This window comes from Emydura macquarii, unplaced genomic scaffold (genome assembly GCF_026122565.2).
Source record: "Emydura macquarii macquarii isolate MOO-44397 ecotype Brisbane River unplaced genomic scaffold, CSIRO-AGI_Emac_v2 contig_2699, whole genome shotgun sequence".
NCBI lineage: Eukaryota > Metazoa > Chordata > Testudines > Chelidae > Emydura > Emydura macquarii.
The window spans coordinates 2,268,635-2,291,351 of NW_027132836.1; the positions used below are offsets into that span (position 1 = coordinate 2,268,635).

Below are 22,717 nucleotides of genomic sequence, written 5' to 3' on the forward strand. Positions count from 1 at the left end.
ATATTTTGGGGCACACTTCTTCGGGCATATTTACCATCTCTCTTACTACCCTTCCTTAACACAAATGCTAAATACCTGGTTTAGTGTGAGGCTCATCTTAACTCACTCTAAATGATTAAAACCTACTTTCCGGGCCAATACTGACTGAAGTTCGGAAGTGGATTCCAAAGAGTTCACTCCCGCCCAGTAGGACCTTCAGCCAGGAGATAAAATGGGAGCTCACTTTGATCCCTGTTAGAACTCCAGCATTTGATGTTCCACAGAAAATAAACACATGCGTTTCCCCTTCCCCTGGCTACAGCCACATGCATGGCAATGTGCTGAAGCCACATCATGCTATAGCAAACCCTGCTACTGCCCAGCCCAATCCTGAATAGAGGGAAAATTTTCTGGTACCTGCATGGGGGAGACAGCAGCTGCTGGGGCTGTCCTCACCGGAATTCCACTCAGAGGGCTCCTGGGAACCTTGTGAACTGCAATACTCTGCCCAGTGCTCCCTGCAAGAAGAGAAGGAAACATTTACATTTCAGACCAGTCTGAAAGAAGAGGTCATGATATTCTTTTCCCCCTGCTCTACCACCACCCATGCTGAACAAGGACCTGATGGCATTCAATCAGTCTCTATGTACTTTAGCATCAATTGGAGAAAATCTTAGAAAAGAGATCATTGGGGGTGATATAATTGAGGTCTACAAAATCATGAATGGCATGGAGAAAGTGACTAGGGAAGTATTATTTGCCCCTTCAATTATCACAAGGACCAGGGGTCACCCAATTAAATTAATAGGCAGCTTGTTTAAAACATAAGAAAATATTTCTTCACATAACATATAGTCAAACTCGTTGCCAGGGGATGTTGTGAAGGCTAAAAGCATAACTAGGTTCAATAAAGAATTAGATAAGTTTATGGAGGATAGCTCCATCAATAGCTATTATCTAACATGGTCAAGGACACTACCACACGTGTAGGGTGTCCCTAAACGTCCAACTGCCAGAAGCTGGGAATGGATAACCGGAAACCAATCACTTAAAATTATCCTGTTCTGTTCATTCCCTCTGAAGCACCTGGCATTGGCCACTGTTGGAAGACAGGATACTGGGCTAGATGACCATTGGTCTGACCTCATATGGCAGTTTTTATGTTCTTTAGCACGGCTAAAACCAGTATCCATTGGGATGCAAGATGGAGGCAGCAGATGTCAGAAGAATTAGTCGTTTGCCATCTAAAGCGTAACTATTTGAAATTGTAATGAGAAAAGAAAACTACTCTGATCCCAGAGTGCAGGGCTGGAGTACCTGAGCATCCCAAGTCAAATGACTTGATCAGTGACTTGACAGTAGCTGCAGACTCTGAGGGAGTGGGTGATGTCCTGGTGACACAGATTCCTTGCCAGCGGTTGGTGGTATCTGCTTCTACAGAAATCACCTCCTCAGCTGTCAGCCTGAACAGTAGAAACCAGATCAAAGTCAGAGGCAACAGGAAGCACAAGAAAATATTCACACTCCACAGAAAGGAAACTCCTAAGGTACAAGTCACTTCCTTTGTGGTGCCCCCATCATGTACTCTCCCATTATAATAATGCTTAGGCTCTCTTCTTCTTCAGAGCACCCAGAAATAAGCCTAAAAAACCCCATAGGAGGTCAAGAAATATCATCCCCATTCACAGGTAAGGAATCCAAGGTACAGAGAAGTTAAATGTCTTGCCCTGGGTTACAATGAGTCAATGACAAAGCTGTAATTTTAGGACTTTCAGTCCTATGTTGAAACCTCTATACTCATGACTACCTTTCTCAAGTCCTCATATCCTCATCTATTTTTGGTCCTACCCATATGGAAAGAATATCAGGCTGTTGTGAATTTGCTAGGCCAAGGCCTACCAACTACCTTGAGTCCACATCTGGGCATTAAAGGCCCAGGACTGGACTTCCCCCCTTCTGAAAAACCTCCAACAAATACATCCTTTTCTGTCTTGAACACGCCCAGGATCCTAACATACATATAAAGATACCAACTCCCAAAATGTTCCCGATAAACTAGTCTTCTTTCAAAGTAGCAATATAATGAAGCAGGTGACATGGAATTCGATAAATAAAGACTGAACAGAGGATAATATAATTAATGCCAATCAACATGCATTTATGGGAAACATCTTTTTTATGAGATTATAAGTTTGGTTCATAAAGGAATAGCGTTGATGTAATATACATATTTCTGAAAGGCATGTGACTTGGTAGCACACAATATTTTAATTAAGAAACTAGAATGATACAAAATCACCGTTAAATGTATTAAAAACTGGCTGAGGTCTCCAAATGTAATTGTAAATTGGGAACCATCATCAGCAGGCATGTTTCTAGAGAAGTCCCACAGGGGACAGTTCTTAGCCCTACACTATTTGACACTTTTATGAATGACTTGACAGAAAACAAAATCATTACTGATAAAGCTTGCAGATGACACAAAGACTGAGAAAATGGTAAATAATGAAGAGGACAGGTCAAAGATACAGAGCAATCTGGGTCACTTGGTAAGCTGGTACTTACAGGATGGGGGACTCTATCCTGGGAAGCAGTGACTTTGAAAAAGACTTGGGGATCATGACAGATAATCAGCTGAACATGAGCTCCTAGTGCAATGCTGTGCCTAAAAGGGCAAATGTGATCCGTGGATATATTAACAGGGCAATATTAAGTAGGAGCAGAGAGGTTATTTTACCTCTATATTTGGCACTTGTGTGACTGCTACTAGAAAACTGTGTCCCATTCTAGCGTCCACAATTCAAAAAGATGTTGATAAATTTGACAGGGTTCAGAGAAGAGCCAGGAGAACGATTAAAGGACTGGAAATATAGTGAGAGACTCAAGGAAACAACCTACCAGTGGCTTTGGTAGAGTCTCCATCAGTGGAATTTTTTAAACCAAGACTAGGTTTTCTAAAAGATATGCTCTTGTTCAGCCACTGCTATTGGACCTGAAACAGGAATGAATTCAGGAAAATCCTATGGCTTGTGTCATGCAAGAGATCAGACTAGATTATAACAATGGTTCCTTCTGACCTTTTAATCTATTAATGTAACGGATGGTTGCCCAGGAGCTGACTATACATCCTTGGCAGCCCCCAAGACCAGCTTTGACCTCAAACAACTAACTTTTGTTTCAGCAAAGCTGGGCAGAGATGGCTGAGACCAGTTATTTACAAACAGAGTCTTTATTACATTGTTTTCATGAGCTGTTGAAGCTAAAGGGACTGATTTGCAGGTCCCTGGGCACCATTGCTTCCCCCATGAAGAAGAGAGCTGGGCACAGAAAGCCATGCAAGCAAGAAAAGAGCTATGAATTCAGCCCAGAATGGAGCCGGGAATCCCTGGAGAAAGTGCCTATAGAGCTGCACAATTCCTGCTGGGCTAAAAACAGGGGTCAATCTTTTTATTTCATTTTCCTTTTGGCATCAGAGCTGTTTCTACAAAATGCATGGGGTTTAGGGGGTGTCAATGAATGACAGCAAAAAGAGTGACTCATGCTTCTATTTCTGGCAGTGCTCAAGGAGGTGCTGTCTTTAAGCAGACACTGGCTACTTCTTCTTTGCTAATTCATTCAGGCTCCCTGTGAGCCAGGAGGGGTCTGTAGAGACAGATGACTTGAGAAAAGCCATTTAATTCCATTCTCCAACAAATCCAATAAGGAGGAAAGGACACTGTGGAAACAGTGTTTTGATGACTACACTAAATACTCTCCCACCCCCAGCCTTCTCGCGGCTTCATTAAACAAAACAAGTCAACAGCAGCATCTGGACTTCATTTGTAAGAAAACACAAAAACTAAAAGGAGTCCTGCAGCTAATGAAACATGGAGGAAAGCATAGACTTCCGGCTTAGGATGCCCAGCAGGAATGGGTCAGCCAACCATTTCAATGCATTTCTCTCTAAGGAAGCAAAGAACGAGACCATTATGCAGCGTCTCTGCATGATCTCCAAGGCAGAAAGAGAATGTGAGGTTTGCAGCATGATGTTAGCGCTAGGAAAGCCAGTATGTACACACAGGTCTGGGCAAGTTAATAAAGCTTGAGGGTAGAGCCAAGCCAAGGGTTTGACTCTGTGAGCTAAAGCCCTACCTAAGCCATGGAAGCTGGCTGTAGATTCTACTCAGGGGAAAAAAGAAACATATGAAGTAATACACACATATTGAGGGGTGAGGGCCAACAACAGGAGAGCCCTACTCATTTGCTTAAGCCCTATCATGCAGATCAGGATGCAAGTCAGAGCAGGGCTTGAGTTCTCATTGACTAGCCCAACTAAGAAGATTTTCTGGTTGCATAAACATTTCCAGAATGAGGCTAAATATGAAATACATTATGCCCGGTCTCATATCCCTGGAAGTTTGCTGAGAGAACTACCATTTTAACAGGATAAATGCTGTGACACTAATATCTAGATTGCTACCTGGCCTGATTTTGCTAGGACAGTTTCTGTGACCTCAGCCTCTAAAGAAGCCCTGAAATAAGTTTCTGGGACTACTAAACATCACCATGTCACAATGGTGAGGTCTCTGCAGCTGGAAATCTCAAGATGGTGATGTTTTTGTGCTTGGGACTTGCTTGCTCCAAGCCATGTCACACAGGCCATCCTGATTTGATTTGCTCACCGCTTCTCAGTTTTAAAGAAATTAATAAAATGAGCAAAAAAAGTGAGAAAAAGGTAGGACTCTCACTCAGCATCCAGAGGTCAGCTCCTCCCTCTGACTGGTTCATGATGCCAGCCTCCATCACTCACTTGCTACATTTTCGTGCCTAGCACAGTAGGGTCCTGATCCATGGCTGGGGCTGCTAGGGGATATGGTAATATAAATAATAAATGAGAATAATACTCCAAACCCTGGTTGGCAAACAGAAATCACAGACTTTTCAAGGAGGCAGAAGTGCAACTCACAAGAGCAAATGAATTCAGAAAGATGGCATGAGAACATGACCTAGCATGATTAATGACAAGCCAGAGCTTAAGACTCAAACAACAACTCCCAGTGCACAAAATTCATTTAACAAAGACTATTGGATTGTCTGAGCCATCTTAACTAAGCCCTTGAATAGAGAGGAGGGAATCTGAAGAAAATGCAACCTACTGCTATGTGCTTTGCTTGAAAACATGGGATGAAACACTACACACAGTTACCACCAGCAAGAGCAGCCCACTGAAGTGGGGCAGCTCCAGAAAGAAGCCAGAGCTAATCAGCCATGGGGGAGTTAGAAAGTGAGTGATTTTACATCACTGCACTTGATTCCCCAGGAGGGTGAGATACGTGAGGCAATAGAGGAAAACTCACTGGCCACAGGTGGTCACTGTGTTTGTTTTTCAGGTCTGGACTACCTCAATAATAGTGAGTCGGGAAGGTGCAAACCTTGCTGCGGCTCGTGTGTTGATTATGGGATTAGGCAGGCTAGATATGTTTGGAGAAAGCAGCAGCAATAGTGCGGGGCTGTGTTTTTTGTACAGTTTCTGAATTGCTCTGAGGTTTCCTCTTTTTGAAACAGATTGAGCAGCACAGTTGGGGGTAACTATGTTGCTGCCTGAGAGATCTCACAGTTTCCTTTGCTGCAGTTCCTGGCACTGTGGTTACAAAGTGACTTGTAAATCTTCCTCGGTTGCATGGGAGACAAAGAAGAAGCGCACACAGCTGCTGATACACAGAACAGAAGAGAGGCTAGAAGCAGGCAGCAGACATTTCTGGACAATTACACATTTATTTTGCACTTCCAGTATTTTTTTAAACATATAAAAAAAAACATTGAACAACTGCCAGCACAGATAATAAAGAGAGGCCACACAACGTATGTAACATGGTGCAGAGGCATGGGTCATGCCAAAGTCACAAGAGCTCTTAAGATTCATACAATCTGCTGCCCAGAGGCCAAGGCCCTGCAAGGTCTTCTCAACCAACAAGTGAAACTCCAGTCCCACAAGGGAATGAACTCCGATTGTCTGACTGTGGGGATGCCGACTTCTCAGTTCCTCCTTGGTATCCAGGAAAGCTTTCCCAGTGTTTTCAGTTGTCAGGAAGGACACAAGCAAATTCTCCTGATCATATACTTCACCTGAGTTAAGGGGATGGGAACGACTTTCCTTTAAGGGATCATCCATTGCTTTTCTTTCTGCTTCATCTGCCTGCAGCCCAGGACAAGCAGTTCATTTTTATGCCATGGTTGTGGCTGCACCTGATCTGGCAGAACAGAAATCTATAGCAGGAGATGCTGCAGCCAGCTTGCTTGGTCATCACCAAGCTTTCAAACTATGACATATGAGTCAGTTGGTGCCACCTAGCGGTGAGGCCATTGTCAATGCCACACCAAAAACCTCAAACACTCAGGCAGTTTATACTGAATAAGCAGCAACCTAATCTTCATACACGATCTACACTTCGTTCTCACATGCAAAACCCTGGAATCATTAGAAAAATATGTACGCATATAACGTTATATATAGTACATAATGTGTGTTCATAACTTGTTACATCTTACACATCCACACACACACTGCTAAAGACAAAAACACCATATCACCCAAGGGCAAACACTTTTCACAAAGTAATCACTCCATATCTGATCACTAAGTCCTCAACCTTAAAGGAAACCTGCACAACACCTTCAAAAGATGATTCTGGGAGTTTAAGTTCATAACTTTGCTAGACACTAAAAGCCACAGACTGAATAAAGACACTGGATTTATGGCTTATTAAAACAATCTGTACGCCACTAACACTCCTTTTTTGTCTTATGTTAACTGGCCACTTCACTTTGAATGGTCTCTTATAGCATACTGCATGCTATACTTATGCTAAACAATCTGTTCCATCTTGCATTTAGCTGTGACACTAGAGACCAGGTCTACACTAAAAAATTAAGTCAACCCAGCTACACCGCTCAGAGATGTGAAAAATCCACATCCCTGAGTGACATAGTTAAAACAACCTAACCTCTGGTGTAGGCAACATAGCATGCCTTTAGTAGAGATGGATTAATTACTCTGACAGGGGAACCCCTCCCAACGCTGTAGCACTTCAAGTGTAAACTAGCCCCAAGTACCTTTCCCAGCTCTAAAGAAGAAAGCTGTGTGTATCTCAAAAGCTTGTCTCTTCAATCAACAGAAGTTGGTGTACTAAAAGCTATTACCACTCCCACCTTGTCTCTCTACCATACACACAATTCTTTTTTTTTTTTTTTTTTTTTTTACAAAACTTTTAGATGTACGATTTGATTTCAGTCTCGGGAAAAGCAACCATCCTCCTCTACAGTCAATGGAAAGTTCAGTTCCCAAATCCTTGTGATCAATCCCAAGGGTTTTGGTTTCTAAGATTTCTTTTCAATTGGTTTCAATGGATTCAACACTGTTTCCACCTCAAAGATTCTTCAGAAGGGAGCAGCCTGTTGAAATCAAAGGTTCAGGCTCCTGCTCATGGAGAAAGGTGGATTTGAATGGCATTCACATTTTGTGGTATACTGGACTTTAGGAGAGCAGTAATAATCTGGCTCTTTGGATTGAGGTACTTTCTCCAATTGAAACTTCCCTTTTCAGGCTGAAAACATTGTCTGAGATGTCCCAGTCATGGCAAGATCAGGCCTGGTTTTGCATCCCTCCAGGACTGTGCTAGCTGGCAGAGATTGGGCACCTGTCGAGACAGAGGTAAACATAGGGGGAGGAGTTATATAAAATGATACAAGTTCAAAAGTGCAGTTGTCAGTGTTTTACATGAATCAGCCCATCTCCACTAAACATAGGAGCAGCCAGAGTACTGATTATGCTTTGAGGACCACATGTACATTTACCAAACTTAGCAGACACCGAGCTGCCATATGGCATTCAAGAGACTCCCCCCACCAGGTGTCCTTTATGGCAGTTCTGCTCCCCAAGTCTTCTTCAATGCACAGGAAAATAAAATGCAGTGCCTAGATTCCTTAGGAAAGATCTCCTTTGGGGTGGGATAGGATAAATGGGGCAAAAAACTGAGGAGGAGGTAATATTCTCTGTGCATTGGTGCACATACACACTGCTCACTTGGGATATTACTGAGACTTGGGGCATTGATCAGAACAAATAAAAGTTAAAAAAAAGAGACATAATGAGTCAATTTAATTAACTTCTACTTATATACCCTGGAATGCATATCCATTAGGGAGGACGGTCAGTTTGGCTCACAGCTCCTGTCTTCTACTGATCAGAGCTGCTTTAGCTGTGAAATTCTGAAGATGGGTGGGAAGTCACAAAGCATTCCTGAAACTACTCAGTCTTGGTGTCGCATAAAGATAAATACAACACTGGGACGTGAGTAATGATACTGCAAAAAAATTTTTTTAAATCCCATCTGAAGGAATGGAACATTTAGAGCCAGGGAATATATTTTAAAGGGTGTGTATGTGAGAATTTCCCTGGCTTTCCCCTTCACTAATCAATCTGTGCTCTTGAGTCAGCTTATGTACGGGAACCTGGCCACGCACTGCAATAAGAATCTGTCTCTGCTCTAATCAGGACTTCTGTTTCTGGGCACATCTACACTTAAAACACTGCAGCGGGACAGCTGCACAAGTGCTTCAGTGAAGACACTGCTACACTAATAGGAGAGCTTCTCCCAGCAGCGCAGTTAATTCACCTCCCCAAAAGGCGGTAGCTATGTCGATGGGAGAAGCACTCTCATTGACATAGCACTGTTCACACTGGGGGTTCTGTCGGTATAACTGTGCTGCTCGGAGGTGTGGATTTTTCACACCCCTGAGCAACACAGTTATACCCATGTCAGTTTGTAGTGTAGACCTGACCCCAGGTTCCTTACACCAAAAAGGCTGGGATAATTTCATTTTGGGCCCAAAACCCTTGCAGAGCAGCTAAGTATACTGAACAGCTCAATCAGGTTCCCGTTTGAAATTCCCTCTTCTCTTATTTTAAGAAAGAGCAGAGTGAACTGATCAAAGCTCTGTAAGACAGAACAGGTGCAAAACACAGGCACAAAGGAGCAGCACATACACACTGACATTAGGGTTTAATACACAGATTACAAGCTTAATTCCAGGAGATAGTGCATTTAACACTGCCATGCTGTGGCACTTGAGACATGGCTACAGGAATAAGGGTAGAAGCAAATTAGTAGGAGAGATCAAGATCCTCATTTTCATCTTCCTTTCAAGCATTTGGTTAGATCTCTTTTGTTCTAGAAAGCGGCTCATTTAATTGTGGAAATAACTGTTCTGCCTTCAGAATAGCCATCCTGGCCCAAAGATTTCCCTCATGGGATTGATTTGAGGCATATATTATCCTCCCGTTGTGCATGCAGCAGGACATGTGGACTGGCAGGGTAACTTCACCAACATGAAGAGGGAGCACACAGGTAGGAGAATGATGTCTCACCCCTCCACTGCTGCTAGCCATAGCATTAACAGACCAGGCCTGGAATAGCAGTGTGTGTGTGGAGGTCACACGGGCCACACTGAACTAGGTTATTTCCTGCAGCCACTTGCTTCCTTTGTGAGTGTTATGGACTTGATCTAGCAGGTCTTGTCCATCGCTGACATTTCTGATTTTAAAGCAGCTAAGAGAAGTTAGACCTTCATTAACGGGCATTCTGAGTGAATGAGAGACATTTGTGCAACAGTGTATTGTAAAACGTGTGTTTTTTATGTCTGAGAAAGACTATTCATCTGAATGTAACACGTCAGAAAAGGCTCTAATCTAAACATATGACTTGTACGTTTCAGCTGGTGTTTTCTTAGCGCAAGTACTAAGGAAACTTCTCCCTTCCACACCCCATTTCTTTGCCTTAGCATTGTCCAGCCCCCCAAAACATTCTTAGTCACAGAATTAGACGGTTAGTCTGTGTTAAAAGATGCCCTTGAGAGGCTCTTACCTTCATTCAGATGGATTTTGATGACCTCATCAGGGCATTTTCTGCAAGTTCTTTGGCTGTTCCTGAACCAAAAATGACTTTGTCTGATTAGAAAAATGTAAAGATGAAACCAAACTTAGCTGGAGTCAGGAACGCAGGCAGCCACTGGCAAATACTAAAATGACCAGGCTCTCTTAGGAGGTTAATTAGCTTCAGTTGGTTTACGATGTGGGTTCCAAGGAGCCTCCAGAGACGGCTGAGCTATTGCCAAAATATCTTTGAGCAGCAAACTCTTTGGAAGGTGCATTTCTCCAATGGAGCTTAAAAATCAGACAGGAAACTTTCACAGGGAATCGTCTGACATTCTGCTGAATGCACAGCTGCTCAGCATTAGTAAACGTGAGGGATATTTTATAGATCTCGTTAACGTGTCACATGCTCCAGACTGGTTCCGCCAGTGCCTAGGATGTGTTAAAAGTCACTGTATGGAACAGAATTCAGTGTTGGTTCTGGCCAGTGGCCCTTGAGGACTTTGACTGGAGCAATGAGTGCACCCCAGGAATTTCAGGTAAAAGAGGATGTGATGCTGGGCATGGGCAGTTGCCCAAGGAATGGAAGGGTAATAAGGGATGTAACACCAGTTCTCAGCAGTAGACACACAGACTTAAGGGATTGGTTTAATAAAGAGTCAGTATGAGTTTTAAAATGTCACTGCCAGCTGTGGTTCATTGGGCTGTTTTAGGCTCTGATTTATAATGGCTTCTTTGGCTCCTACATGCATTGTGTGTGGCAGTTCTGACTTTTGCTAGGACATCGAGAGATCCCCATTCAAATCTATTTCACCACGAGGGAAACAGATGCAGCAACTTTCACTAGTGAAGTTATGAATCTCAGTTCAGCACCTGCCCTTATGTTGTCCACTGAAGACTGTATTTCTGATTCCATGTCCAAAGTAATACAACAAGGAAGCTAGACAGATAGACAGGCAAACAGAGACAGATATATAGATATATATATATAAAGCAAACCATAGAATTGACTTTTTAATTAAAAGCATGTTATTAGGGAATTAGCTTAGACTCAAATGTCCTTTCCTGTCTTGACTGGAAGCTCCCATCATTTCCACAGCAGGCATGGTAGCTTGTCTGACTCTCCTCCTGGAAATGTTTGCATGTATGAATTACAGGGATCTGGTTTTAGCAGGAGCATGCTTGAATGAGGCCTCTGATAAACCTGAGAGCTGTAACAATGCAGCCACATTCCAAACCCTTGGGAGATAACAGCCTACTTCTGAAATCAACAAGCCTTCTCCTACCCTACCTTTGTGTTCAAAGTACTTCTTTCTTTAGATGGGAACTGAAAGGCTCTGTACCTACAATGAGCTGCTTTGACTCTCACTGTTACAATAGGACTCAGGTCTAAAGCAAGCCAGCATAACACTGGAGGGAATTTTTCAGACAAGTGGTTTATTCACCAAGAAAAGCAGTTTCAGTTGACTTGAAACTATGTGCAAATATGACAAGAATTCACCAAATAACATTGGCCAACATTTTTATTTTGGGACTCAGACACCATTCCAAAAATGGTCGAAGGAGGAGGAAAGGATGATGGTGCCCATCTTATGACAGTTAGCCCAGCAATTAGGGCACTCACCTGGGAAATGGAGGACCGAGGTTCAATTTCTCACTCTGCCTGATGTGGAGCAGGGATTTGAACTTGGGTCTCCCTCACTGAAGGAGACAGTGCCCTAACCACTCCTCGGTCTCTTTTTTTCAAGTACTTGAAGTATTTTATACAAAGTACAATAGCTTCAGCACATGAGGGAGTATAGCGGCATAACTACGGTGCCAGAGCTATGCTGGCATAACCTCAGAGTAAACGCTGATGGAAGGGGTTTTTCCAGGGGTGTAGGACCATCTCCCTGAGTGATGGTAGCTAGCTCTTCCATTGACCTAGCTCTGTCTATACTGTTGGGGTTAGCGTTGGCATAGCTACATCATTCAGGGGTGTGGATTTTTTCACAACCTTCAGGGATTTAGCTATGTTGACCTAAATTTTACATGTAGACCAGGCCTGAGAGCAGGAGTGCTGGAACAATTTTTATAGTGGGGGTGCTGAGAGCCATTGAACCAAACTTTAAAACCTGTATATAACAAAAACCACTTCAAGCCAGGGGATGCAGCAGCGTCCCCAGTTCTAGCACCTATGCCTGAGAGAGACCTGCCCCAGAATATTCTACGGTCCAGCTGTTAGGCCACTCCCTTGCAATAGGGAATCTAAATTCAAAACCCTGTTCCATATGTCAGGCAGAGGGAAGAACTGAATGCAGGCTCCCTGCAGGCCAGTACCCTAACCACTGAGCTAAAGGCAATAAGGAACACAGCACCACCTTAACCAGCTCTTCCTCCTTTTATTTTTAAAAAGTGCTCAGAAAGGAAACATTTTGTTTGACAACAATTTCGTTCTGGGTCGACTTTTTCAATTTCCCACTTTTTTTTTTTTTTTGGCATTTTCTGTTTTGGTGAAGGTCAAACTGGTTTTTTTTGTTTTATGTTTTGTTTCATTTTTCGGAACTTCCAGAGAACTAAAATAGGAGTTGTTCACCCAGCTTTAACAGGGAGCTGTGCGCCTCACCCTGCGCTAAGCATCTGTGATGCCAGCAACAAAAGCAATAGAAACACAAAAGCAAAGAATGAGAATTTTGATTGATAATTTGGTTATCTTCCTTTTGTTTTAAAATTGTATTAGCTGCTAGCTTTTCATTTCACACACATCAGGGACCCTCTTGCTGAACTTGAATATTAAACACATTCTTTTAAAAAACATTTCTACCCATTTAAGGCAGGAATTGTGATTCACCCTCCGGCACAAAGCCTTCCCTGATCCCTCACCACTCCCACTCCAACCCCTTTCTCCCCCTCTGTGCATGGCTGCGACGGAAGCTATTGACCGATAAATATTGAGAAAATATGAGCAATACAAGTTTCACTGCATTTCCCCTGAAAGAACCGGCAGAACTCACTGTATTCCAATGGCTGCCACTTTCAGTTTCCATGGATTTATTGGGAGAGAGCAATTCAGTGGGGGTGCAGGGAAAACAGGGCAAACCCGGCACGTTTTTGGTTAGTGATTTCCTTCTGTAGGTCCCTTAGATGTGCAGCTCTCTTTTCATTGGCTCTGTACCAATACAACCTCTGCAGCTCTGCATTTTCCTTTGCCAGTGCATTAGGAACATGTGATACTGCCCTCTTTATAAATCTCAACCCTCTTTCCTATGCCTCTTCATTTTCCACATACCTATCAGTTCTAGCATTATAACACTTTTTGGAATGAAAGATGCTATACAAAATAACTTCCACTGCATGAAGGTACTGATACAAGGACCTGCGCTGGTACCAACTCCCACTAATTCACACCTTGCCCTAACATGCAAAGTGATTGCCTCCTCCAGAGTGAGCAGAGTGTATATTGCTCATAGAGCACATGACAGTTCTCTCATGATTATTTTAAAGCTCATGTGATAATCAAAAGCTTGGGGTGAGGTACTAACCTTAATCTAGCAATACCAAAGTCCATCAAGATTATCCCAACTATAGCTTAAACGGTTTCACAACATAAAATGACATCTGGGTGAAATGTTCACTTTCACAGAGGGATCAGACTCAGACCATTCTACTAAGCTCAAAAGTGGGGGGCAGAAGGGGTCCCCATCAAGGGCTTGCTGCCCAAGGTGTGGATTTCCCAATATTCACATCAACCATTCAGTTGGCATGTACTGGACTGGCAGAACACAAACGTCCAGCAAAAAAAAAAAAAATGTATTTTTGCCTACAATAGTGCAACCCGTGTTCTCATCTCAAAGTAAGTAGCTCATTTTCAGCTTGTCCCATGAGATGTGTTCAGCCATGTTAATGTTATTGTAAGACAACAAGGGGCTTAACACAACTGTGCAGTCAGTTATATAGGCAATAATACACTGCACAACAGAGTTCAAAGGACAAAGCTGCAAGATAAATACCAGAGATTATTCTTATTTAATACTATTCATCTGTGTATAAAGATCATCATCATCATCCACACTAACTGCTGCCCTGAGAAAATCCTAGGGCATTTACCTTACAAAACCTGCACTCATGGCTCAGTTGCGGGAACTGAAGAGCACCCAAGAAAGACAAAACCAGAGACAACTTAAAAAATAAAAAAGACGACAAAACCTGCCAGAGGGGTTAAAAACAGACAACATACGCATCTTGGCCAATGCAAAGTTAGAAGCAAAGCATTGTCTGCATGCACATTAGCTGCCACAGAGATAAGGACTCAACCCTTGTGAGCGACAGACCTGCTGCTGCCCTGCAGTTCCTCCAGCTCCTTCTGCAGCTGGGCACTTTTCTCCTCTTCCTCCTGGAGCTTCCTCTTCACCACCCGCAGCTCCTGCTGAGTCTCACACTTGATATCATTAGCTACCACCACTGCAGTCTGCAGGTCAGCTTGAAAACGCCTCCACTCCTCTGTATCCTCCTAGAAATGGCAAGTACAAACATGGCGCTGAGTAACATGGGGAATGCTGAGAGATGGCACATAACACATTACAGATCACTTTCTCAATGATCAGTGATGACTTTTGTGACATGTCAGAGTTTCATGATGATGATGATGATGATGTTGCAATTGATACGTGCCATTTGGTATAGTAACGACAGGATTACCAAAAAAGAACAGATACTAATTTGTATCATCTTTTCCTCCTGAAAAAGTAATCAGAGTACTTATCATCATTCACTTATGTAACAATTCTGGGGTTGCGATAGGACTTGAGAGCAGATATTGCTGTGGAAAGATGAGCTGCGCTTTCTGCTTCATGTCCCATCCCCAACAGTACAGCACTGGCCATTCCAAAGCCGGGGAAGATCATGGGGAAAGAAGCACAAGTGCCCTAGAGATCTGGACTGAACCATTGCAAATTACAGGGGACTTGTGCTATTCCCTCAGTTCCCGCACTGACTAACTATCTCACCTGCTTCCCTTTCTTTGGAAAGCAAGGAATTGAATAAAGCAGAAAGGATGGAGTCTGATATTCAGGTACCAGGTGGGGATGGCAGTTCCAGCATTTTTTGTTTGTGTGAATATTTACTCTGGGAATCACAGCTGGAAACAAAGGGCCATATCTCCACACAGATGTCCTAGAGATGTCAATAAGACATGTGCACGTAGACTGATGGCATGGAATGGCTTTTTATATGGAACACAGATACTTGGACAGGAACACGTCATCCTTAGGTTGGTAACAGAACTTTAACAGGCTTGTTCTTTCAGCAGTAGTAAATGGTTTTGCCTGTTGTGATGGTCAGTAGCACAGTTATTTAAAAACTCTTCTCTGTATTATAGGTTAGTTACTATTTGTACATAGCTTTGAAATTGAATGTGCTACCTAAGTGTCAAGGATTATTATTTGCTTGTAGGGTATGTGTTTCTTAGATGCTAATGAAATAGGTGGATCTTCTGGGCCTGTTAAGTGTTGCTTCAGGTGGATGTAGAGGCCTGTAGGCCTACATCTAATACAGACTTGGCTTATTATCCATGGTCTGGAAGAGGCTTATGGCACATAAAAAGAGACTGATGCCTCTAAACAATAAATGTATCGCCAGGTGCTGCCCAGCCAAGCAATGACACTGCTGTCAGATTAACCTAGATTGTTCTTTCCCTCTCCGTCAGAGAAAAGGTCAAACTCTGCTGACAAGGTCTCCCCATCTCCCCCAGGCACTTTTTTTTTTTTTTCAAATAAAAGATAGCTTGGAGATGGGTGTTCTAACATGAAATGCAGTGCCTGGCTCTAAGTCAGTATTCAGGTGAAAGCTCAGCTGCTGCCTTCACCATGCTGAGGAGTCTGATCATCACCTTTATCTGTTTAGTCAGAGCCTTCAGCTGCCTCTCCAGATCCAGCTTGTGTTCTTCTAGCTTCATCACATTACCTGGAAATAGTCAAGATGGGAAAAGCTATTAGAGACATGACTCCCAGGGTGAAGAGTGGGTGAGGGAGAGGGAAGCAGCATCCTTGGTGATGCCCATGATAAAAGCCATTAAACTGAACCAAACTCTTTTGTCTAGGAAACAGTGGATTTAATAGTCAGAAATATCCTTGAATTGAATAACCATGTTTTGAGCTTTGTCCTAGATATCCATTGGCGTTTCCAACTCTAGATAAAAGTTTACAAAGTGAAATGTGTAACTCATGCCAGCAGGTGGCACTTTTCCATTTCCATGCCATAATAACACCACCTAGCTTTAATATAGTCCATATCACCAGATCTTGAAATACTTTACAAAGAAAGACAATAAATCCAGTTTAAAATCAGGATCTGGATATGGGCATTCAGCTGAAGGACACAGAGTTTGGAGATTTTCATTACATTATTTCTATATGGCTATGCATTTGCATAGTGCTTTACACACAATAGACAGAGCATGCCCCTGCCCCGTGGAGACCGCAGTCTACATTGATGAGACTGATCAAGGCAGGAATAATTCTAGAGTGTGAGGCTTCGTCACAAATTGCAGACACCCTCTTCCCCGCACTGCTGCAGCCTGTGCCTGAGCCATGGCTCTGGGCCTGCTCCACCTACACTCCAGGTCACCGATGAGCTGGTTGTTGTGCAGTTTGATTGCGCGCTGCTGCTCCACCTGGTCCTCCAGTTCAAAGATGGTCTCCTTCAGGTTTTTGATCTCAGACTCATTCTCAGAAGTTTTCTCCTGCAGCTTCAGGCTGGTTCTGCTCAGCTGCTCAGCCTGTCGGTCATAGAGCTCCTTCAGCTGGCCACATTCCTTCTCCACCTGGAAGAAAGGAAGGAAAGCTGTAAATCTGCCCTTGCTTCTTAACTGAGATAACTAATAATAGGACAGACTTTAACAGGAGTTAAAACAGGCAATTAACAAGATTGGCCCAATGTTGTAAGCACTGCACAAACTCAGGAGTTCCAATGCACCTGAAATTGAGGTGCAGGAACCGTGCATGAGCTGTGCTTTGTCCATATTCTCTTCACAGCAGAAAGGTAATAGCAGGAAAGGGCAGGAGAGGAAATTAAGTCTGTTAGATGGCAGGGACTTTACAATTCCAAACCACGCACTGCAGCTAAGGTATAGAGCAATGCCTCCCCTCAGAAGTTCAAAGCCCCTAACCATCCCATTGCTGCACCACGTTAGGAAAGTGATAGCGGTAGAGTGGGGCCTAGAACCGAGCAATTTGTCCACATTGACCATTCACTGCTGCCTCTCTATGGCATTTGCAGTGGATTACTAGGATGTATGTGGTAGATCTGACTGCTGCAGGGTAAGTGCTCTTCCCAGACACACTGCATCTGAAATTACTGAAGATGTGACTGCACTGCAATTCAGTTGGTCAGTTTAGGCACAGAGATCAATAGTAGTGTTTCAAGGACAAGGAATTGCGAACTTCTCAGAATAGGAAACAGAGTTATGGAAAACCAAGGCACGTGCTGCCAGTGCTGTGGACAGAACTGGCAGAGCATGACTATAGGGAAGCCTTAAAGAAGCCTGTGGTTTTGTCTGGGTGTCACAAATAACAAAACAATCTATTTCAATGGAAGGAAAAAGTAAAAAGGAGGAAATTTGTGGTTTAAAAACCAAGCAATAAAAGTTTAGTGCAGAGTCTGAGCATTCAGCAGTTTTTCATTTATTCTTCATAAAGTGTAGCCCGAGTAAGCACTCCAAAGCACTAGGGAGTCTCCCCTACTGTATTCCATTTGCTGTGGTCACCTACTCCAGCTGAAAGGACATCTGGATTTCCTAAATCATTCAAACCATAGAGGTGCTTTTTGGCAATGCTCACTTCCTCTCCAGCTAGTCAATTCCACAGTTCTTCCCACGATCCCCTCCCCTGGCCAGGAACCATGGCGAATACCGTCTGTTCCTCTCTCTGCAGTGGCAGACATTAATCAAAGGCTTACATTATAGTTACACTTGCTCTGTGACACCCCACAGTGCAGCTACACTCGGACACCTGGGCTCGGATGGAAAATGGAATCATTAATGACTTAGGGCTGAGGGAAAGGGGAAGAAGCTATAAGCTACAGAACTAGGAGAGGGAAAACTGCTCTAAAACACATTTCTTTAGCCATTAAACAACCCCAACACACAACACTTGATTTCAGTTCTATAGAACATCAAAAGTGAGACAGCATTAATGAATTGATCTGGGATCCCAAACACTACACTAATAATGTCTGTTGGGGTCCGTGTTACATCAATTTGACAATATATATGACTTTTTTTTGTACCGGGGGGGAGGGGGAGAGAAAGTGCGGGGAACGCTATTTTCTGTCCTGAAGCGAGATTGACTCAGTTATCTAACAGGATTTTTCTGTCTCCACTAATTGTCATACAGAGCCAACTTGGGATCCTTGGCCCATGTTAGTGGAGTCATGGATTCACATCAGCAGGCTACATATGTTCATTCCAGTCAGGCAAGGTGCTAGCTACACCACTGTTCGGTAGCCAGATATTATTCATGACCTCTACATTACTCTTCCCTTGACATTCCTCTGCCTCAGCTATCACCACCCTAGCATCCTGAAAGGCTGGATTTGTGAAAGACAGAGGAGACATACTGTCTTGGGTGAAATCACATCAGTAAAAGTCAAACCAAGACCTTCCATGAGTAGGACCATACTAATTAAAAATGGAAGTGACCACTCAGACCATCAAGTCGATTCCTCTACCAGGCAGGATTTAGTCCTCAGATAGATTACACTCAGTTTTAGTCAAAAAGCATGCAAAATTGCTAATGTGCTAGCTGATACTTCCAGTTTGAACTGGAGTCCAATATTATCATATTCATGTTTTTACAAAACATCTCATTTTGGGCTTGATCCTGCATCATTTTGAGTCAACTGACTTGAAGCAAGACCAAACCCTTTGTTCTCATGCCACTGACACCTGTAGGACCAGTTGTTTGATTCATTACTTGGTAAACCAACTGGTTTCCATGATTTAGCCTGACTTTAAACTTTGCTGTTCACTAACCATCAGTAATTTAGTTCTCTTTGATTACAAAGCTGGATTGAATACCTCAAAACATTTCCCACAAACAATGGAATTTACTTTGATCGGTTGCTCTTTCCCTGACTATTCTAGTGAATGCATTTGCTAGCAAGAATATTTACAGAAACAGTTGTATCTACAGATTCAGAATTCACTATTTATGCCAGAAACCTGATACTAGGAATTTATGCATGCTCAGTCAGGAAATAGATGCAACATTATGTGATCTATGGGTCCAATCAAAACTAAGTAGTGTAACTCAAATTTCAAATCTTGAGTACTCACAACGAACTGCTCACAAATGATATAGAGACCAAGAATTAGTCCACAAATAATCCTGAGTGAATAAATTTGCAAAAATCCTAAATTACCTGCACATTTGTCAAAGACAAAAAAAGACAAAATTCATGGACCAGCTCATTCTCTATGAATTATTCACTCAGCTCTGCTTCATTACTGGTCTTTGGCTTATGAAGAACCCCTGTACTGGTTGATAGGGGAGAGAGTCAGATAGTGACATTGAATGTGAATGCTATTTTTGTCTTACCTTGGCCAGTAGACCCTGGACATGTTTTACTTCACTGTTTGCCTTCAGCAGCTCTTGTTTGAGCTCTGTACAAGCCAGTTCTAACTGATCCTTCTCTGCATGGGCCACTTTCAACATCTCTTGCACCTCAGAGTTGTCAGTAGTACATCCCATTGCATTGATCTCTGCAGCTTTTTGTTTCTCACTGTCTAACTGAGTTTTGAGAGATCCATTTTCAATCTTCAGGCCTTCTAAGGCAACTTTACAGTCCTCTAGAGTCTTTGCCACCACGCTGTTGTTCTGTCGTTCCATTTCTAAGAGCCCACCCAACTTCTCATTTTCCTCTCTCAGGCCCTTGATCACCTCCTGAGCATCTTGGTGCTCCCTTTCTAAGCTCCGAAGGCTGCTGGATAATTGTTGCTGGATGTTGAGCAGTTTCTCTCTCTCAAACTGTGCTTTCTCAAGCAATTCTGTGCATTTCTGCTCCAGTTCAAGGATTTTCCCTTCCTGAACTCTGGTTTCTTCATTCTTGGATCGCTCTTGTAGGAGAGTCATCAGCTTTTCATTTTCTTGACTAAGCTGTTCTGCTCTCTCCTTGTGCTGATGGAAGGAGGTCTCTAGCAGAGCCTTCTCTTCCACTAGCTTCTCATTTTCTGCTGTCAACTCCTGTACCATTTGCTGCTGATCTGATAGCTCCTGCAAAGTGGCTTGAAGCTCTTCTGCTGTGCTGTGGTGGTTTTCTTCCATTTTTTGTATCCTCTCTGTCAGGGAGGCCACAGAAAGGTCACTAATGTTGTTTGAAGAACTCCCTGTGGTGGAGCATCTGGAACCCTTGAAGGGGTTGCTGTTGGAGGAGGTTGGCCTAGAAGGTACATCTGCTATATGTTCAAAATCGGATGCATCAGGTGACAAGGAGGCTTTAGTCACATCACTGCTGGAAGAGCCTGACTTTCGCACTGCATCTCCATTCACACGCTGTCTGGGCTCCTCTGGTTCACCTTTCAATAGATTTTTTGTTGGACTTCCAAAACTTGATTCTTGGGTGACTGGGGCTGTGAAGCTGTTGTCAGCCCCGCTGCTTGTTGTTGTGTCCGAGAGAGGGGAGTGCTCTAGATAAATCAGTTTCTCCTTCAAAACCCGGTTTTCTTCAACCAGGCTAGCAAGCTCTTTTTGAAAAGTCCTGTTCTTTTCCTGAAGAGTCTGTATTAATGGGTCTATGTCACCAGGTGACAATGGTAACGTTTCTAAGTTTTGGTCTGAAGCACCAATCCCCTCAGAGATAACTGACCCTTTGTCTTTGCATTTCTTCAGCTCACTCCGGAGCTTGGTAATTTCAGAGTCTTTCGTCTTCGCTTCTGCCAAGAGTTCCTTAACCTGTGACTCCAGAACTGCCTTGTCCCCAGTTTCATTTTCTTGTTTAGACTTGGCAGAAGGACGCAGGTGTTTGGTAGGAGTGGGTGTCCCAGAAGAAGTCGGGCTGGGCTGAGTTTTCCTAGTATTGGCTGGACCACGCAACACAGCTCTCTCTCTTGAAACAGTTGATGGAATTTCCCGAGGACCCGGAATCCCTGTGCGCTTCGCTGATGAAACAATTCCTTGAAGAAAGGCAGAAAGAAGAGATGAGACAAATTAAGTAATTTCCTATGTGAAACAAGTCACATGACAACACAGCTATGGCCTACAGCTGCCCTGGGAAAACACCTGGATGTCTGAATAGCTTCAGTCATGGATGAAGATGTGGATTTCTTCATCACTTGTATTAATTTCATACTCCCTACTCCTCAGGAAAGGAACAGTCTGCCCAACTCCTTCCCACTGGGCAGCATAATCTGTATCTGTTTCAATACATTTTTAACCTGCAACCCCAAATTCCACGATGTTAATTGACTGACAGAAAACAATGGAGTCCTTAACTATTTTAATTACAATTTAATTGTTAACTGTATTGAAATGCTTAATTAAAAACTATCAGTTTCTAGAAGAAAAGCCCACTAACCTCGGATGAGTTTCTGGCTTTGGTTATAAAAACAGGTATTACCATCATACATGAAACTGATGTATTTACATTTTAATCAATTTATATGGAACAGTTTTAATGAGAAAGAAAGTTAACCCAAGACAAGCAGGTAGGTATGGCTAATGGGGCAAGGAGAGGCTTTTATTCAAAGAAATAAATAAGAATCTGTTTGCAAGGTAGAACTTAAGTTACTCTTGGGCCTTGAGCCAATCTGATTAGCACCAACTCTCAGCATCTTTAATGAAGCAATGGTTCACTCAGAACTCATAAAAAAGACAGATGGTGTAAGGCGCTTAAGATGCTGAAAGCATCCTGACCTGTTTGGTAGATGGCTTATATTTTTTCCTGGTTTGAAGGAGCAATTATTTCAAGGTATAAGATCTTGTGAACCACTTATGACAGAAGTTAATGGCATACCCCCATTGGAAAGCTAGTAATCCCAGCTTTCCAATAATAGATGCAATTTCCCCCCCATCTTTGGTGCTTCATGAGATAATAGCTCTTAAAACCACATTATTCCAATTATAGTCTTGCATAGCTACTGTTGTCTTGTGCTTGCTGAATAACATCCCGACCTGAGATCTAGCCAATGTGCCCTGAAAAAGGGTTTAAATTCTAATGTAGAGTTAGTTAAATGGGGCCTCTGGAACAGAGAAATTCTCATCACTGGAAACCTGAACACAAAGAAAATTCTGTTTCTGCTGGTTCTCAGAAACACAGAAAACAACATGATGAATTCACCTAGAACTATTAAGCATTTTAAAAGCCTTTCCAGCAGAAGGGATGGGTGACCAGGATACAGAAGGAAGTTGATGCTGAAAGCTTTTCATTTCCACCAGTCTAATGAAAAAAGTTTTATGGGCTTACAAATTCACAATATTTAAAATGGAATTGGTGAAATTCCACAAAAATTCTGGAAGTGGTGAAGTTACTGAGACCATATATCAGTAGTTAGGTTAGAAACAGGAGCTCTGGGGATGGAGGCAACCCAGTGTCTGTTCTGAAAATTGGGCCTACGAATTTACCTGAATTGTGAGTTCCACTATAAAAGCCATGTAAAAGTTCCTAAGATGTTACAATAACCTATAATGACAAATGTGGATGGGAAAAGGTACAAAAGGGAGACAGACTAACTGAATTAGTCTAAACAAAAAGACCAACTTAGTATAATTCAAGGACTGTGTTGAAATTATGCTTGTTAAATTCATAACAATTCTCTGGAGCAGGAAGCTAATGAGCCAAAATTGGTATGTCGGATAT

The 22,717-nt window shown here is 42.8% G+C and overlaps 1 protein-coding gene across 7 annotated transcripts in view; it reads right to left on the reverse strand.

Annotated features, from left to right (window-relative positions):
• Nucleotides 1-22,717, reverse strand: part of SPECC1 (sperm antigen with calponin homology and coiled-coil domains 1) — a 145,854-nt gene that overhangs the window by 46,651 nt on the left and 76,486 nt on the right. For 5 of the 7 annotated variants that reach the window (XM_067565866.1, XM_067565864.1, XM_067565865.1 and 2 more), the window contains 6 exons: nt 19,462-21,035; nt 16,481-16,688; nt 15,756-15,829; nt 14,200-14,378; nt 1,297-1,442; nt 397-497 (listed from right to left, as the gene is read on the reverse strand). In XM_067565866.1, the coding sequence (XP_067421967.1) occupies nt 397-497; nt 1,297-1,442; nt 14,200-14,378; nt 15,756-15,829; nt 16,481-16,688; nt 19,462-21,035 (2,282 nt within the window). Of the gene's footprint in view, nt 1-396; nt 498-1,296; nt 1,443-5,142; nt 7,656-9,881; nt 9,965-14,199; nt 14,379-15,755; nt 15,830-16,480; nt 16,689-19,461; nt 21,036-22,717 lie in introns of those variants that run through there. The other 2 variants (XM_067565869.1, XM_067565870.1) reach the window with 2 other exon arrangements.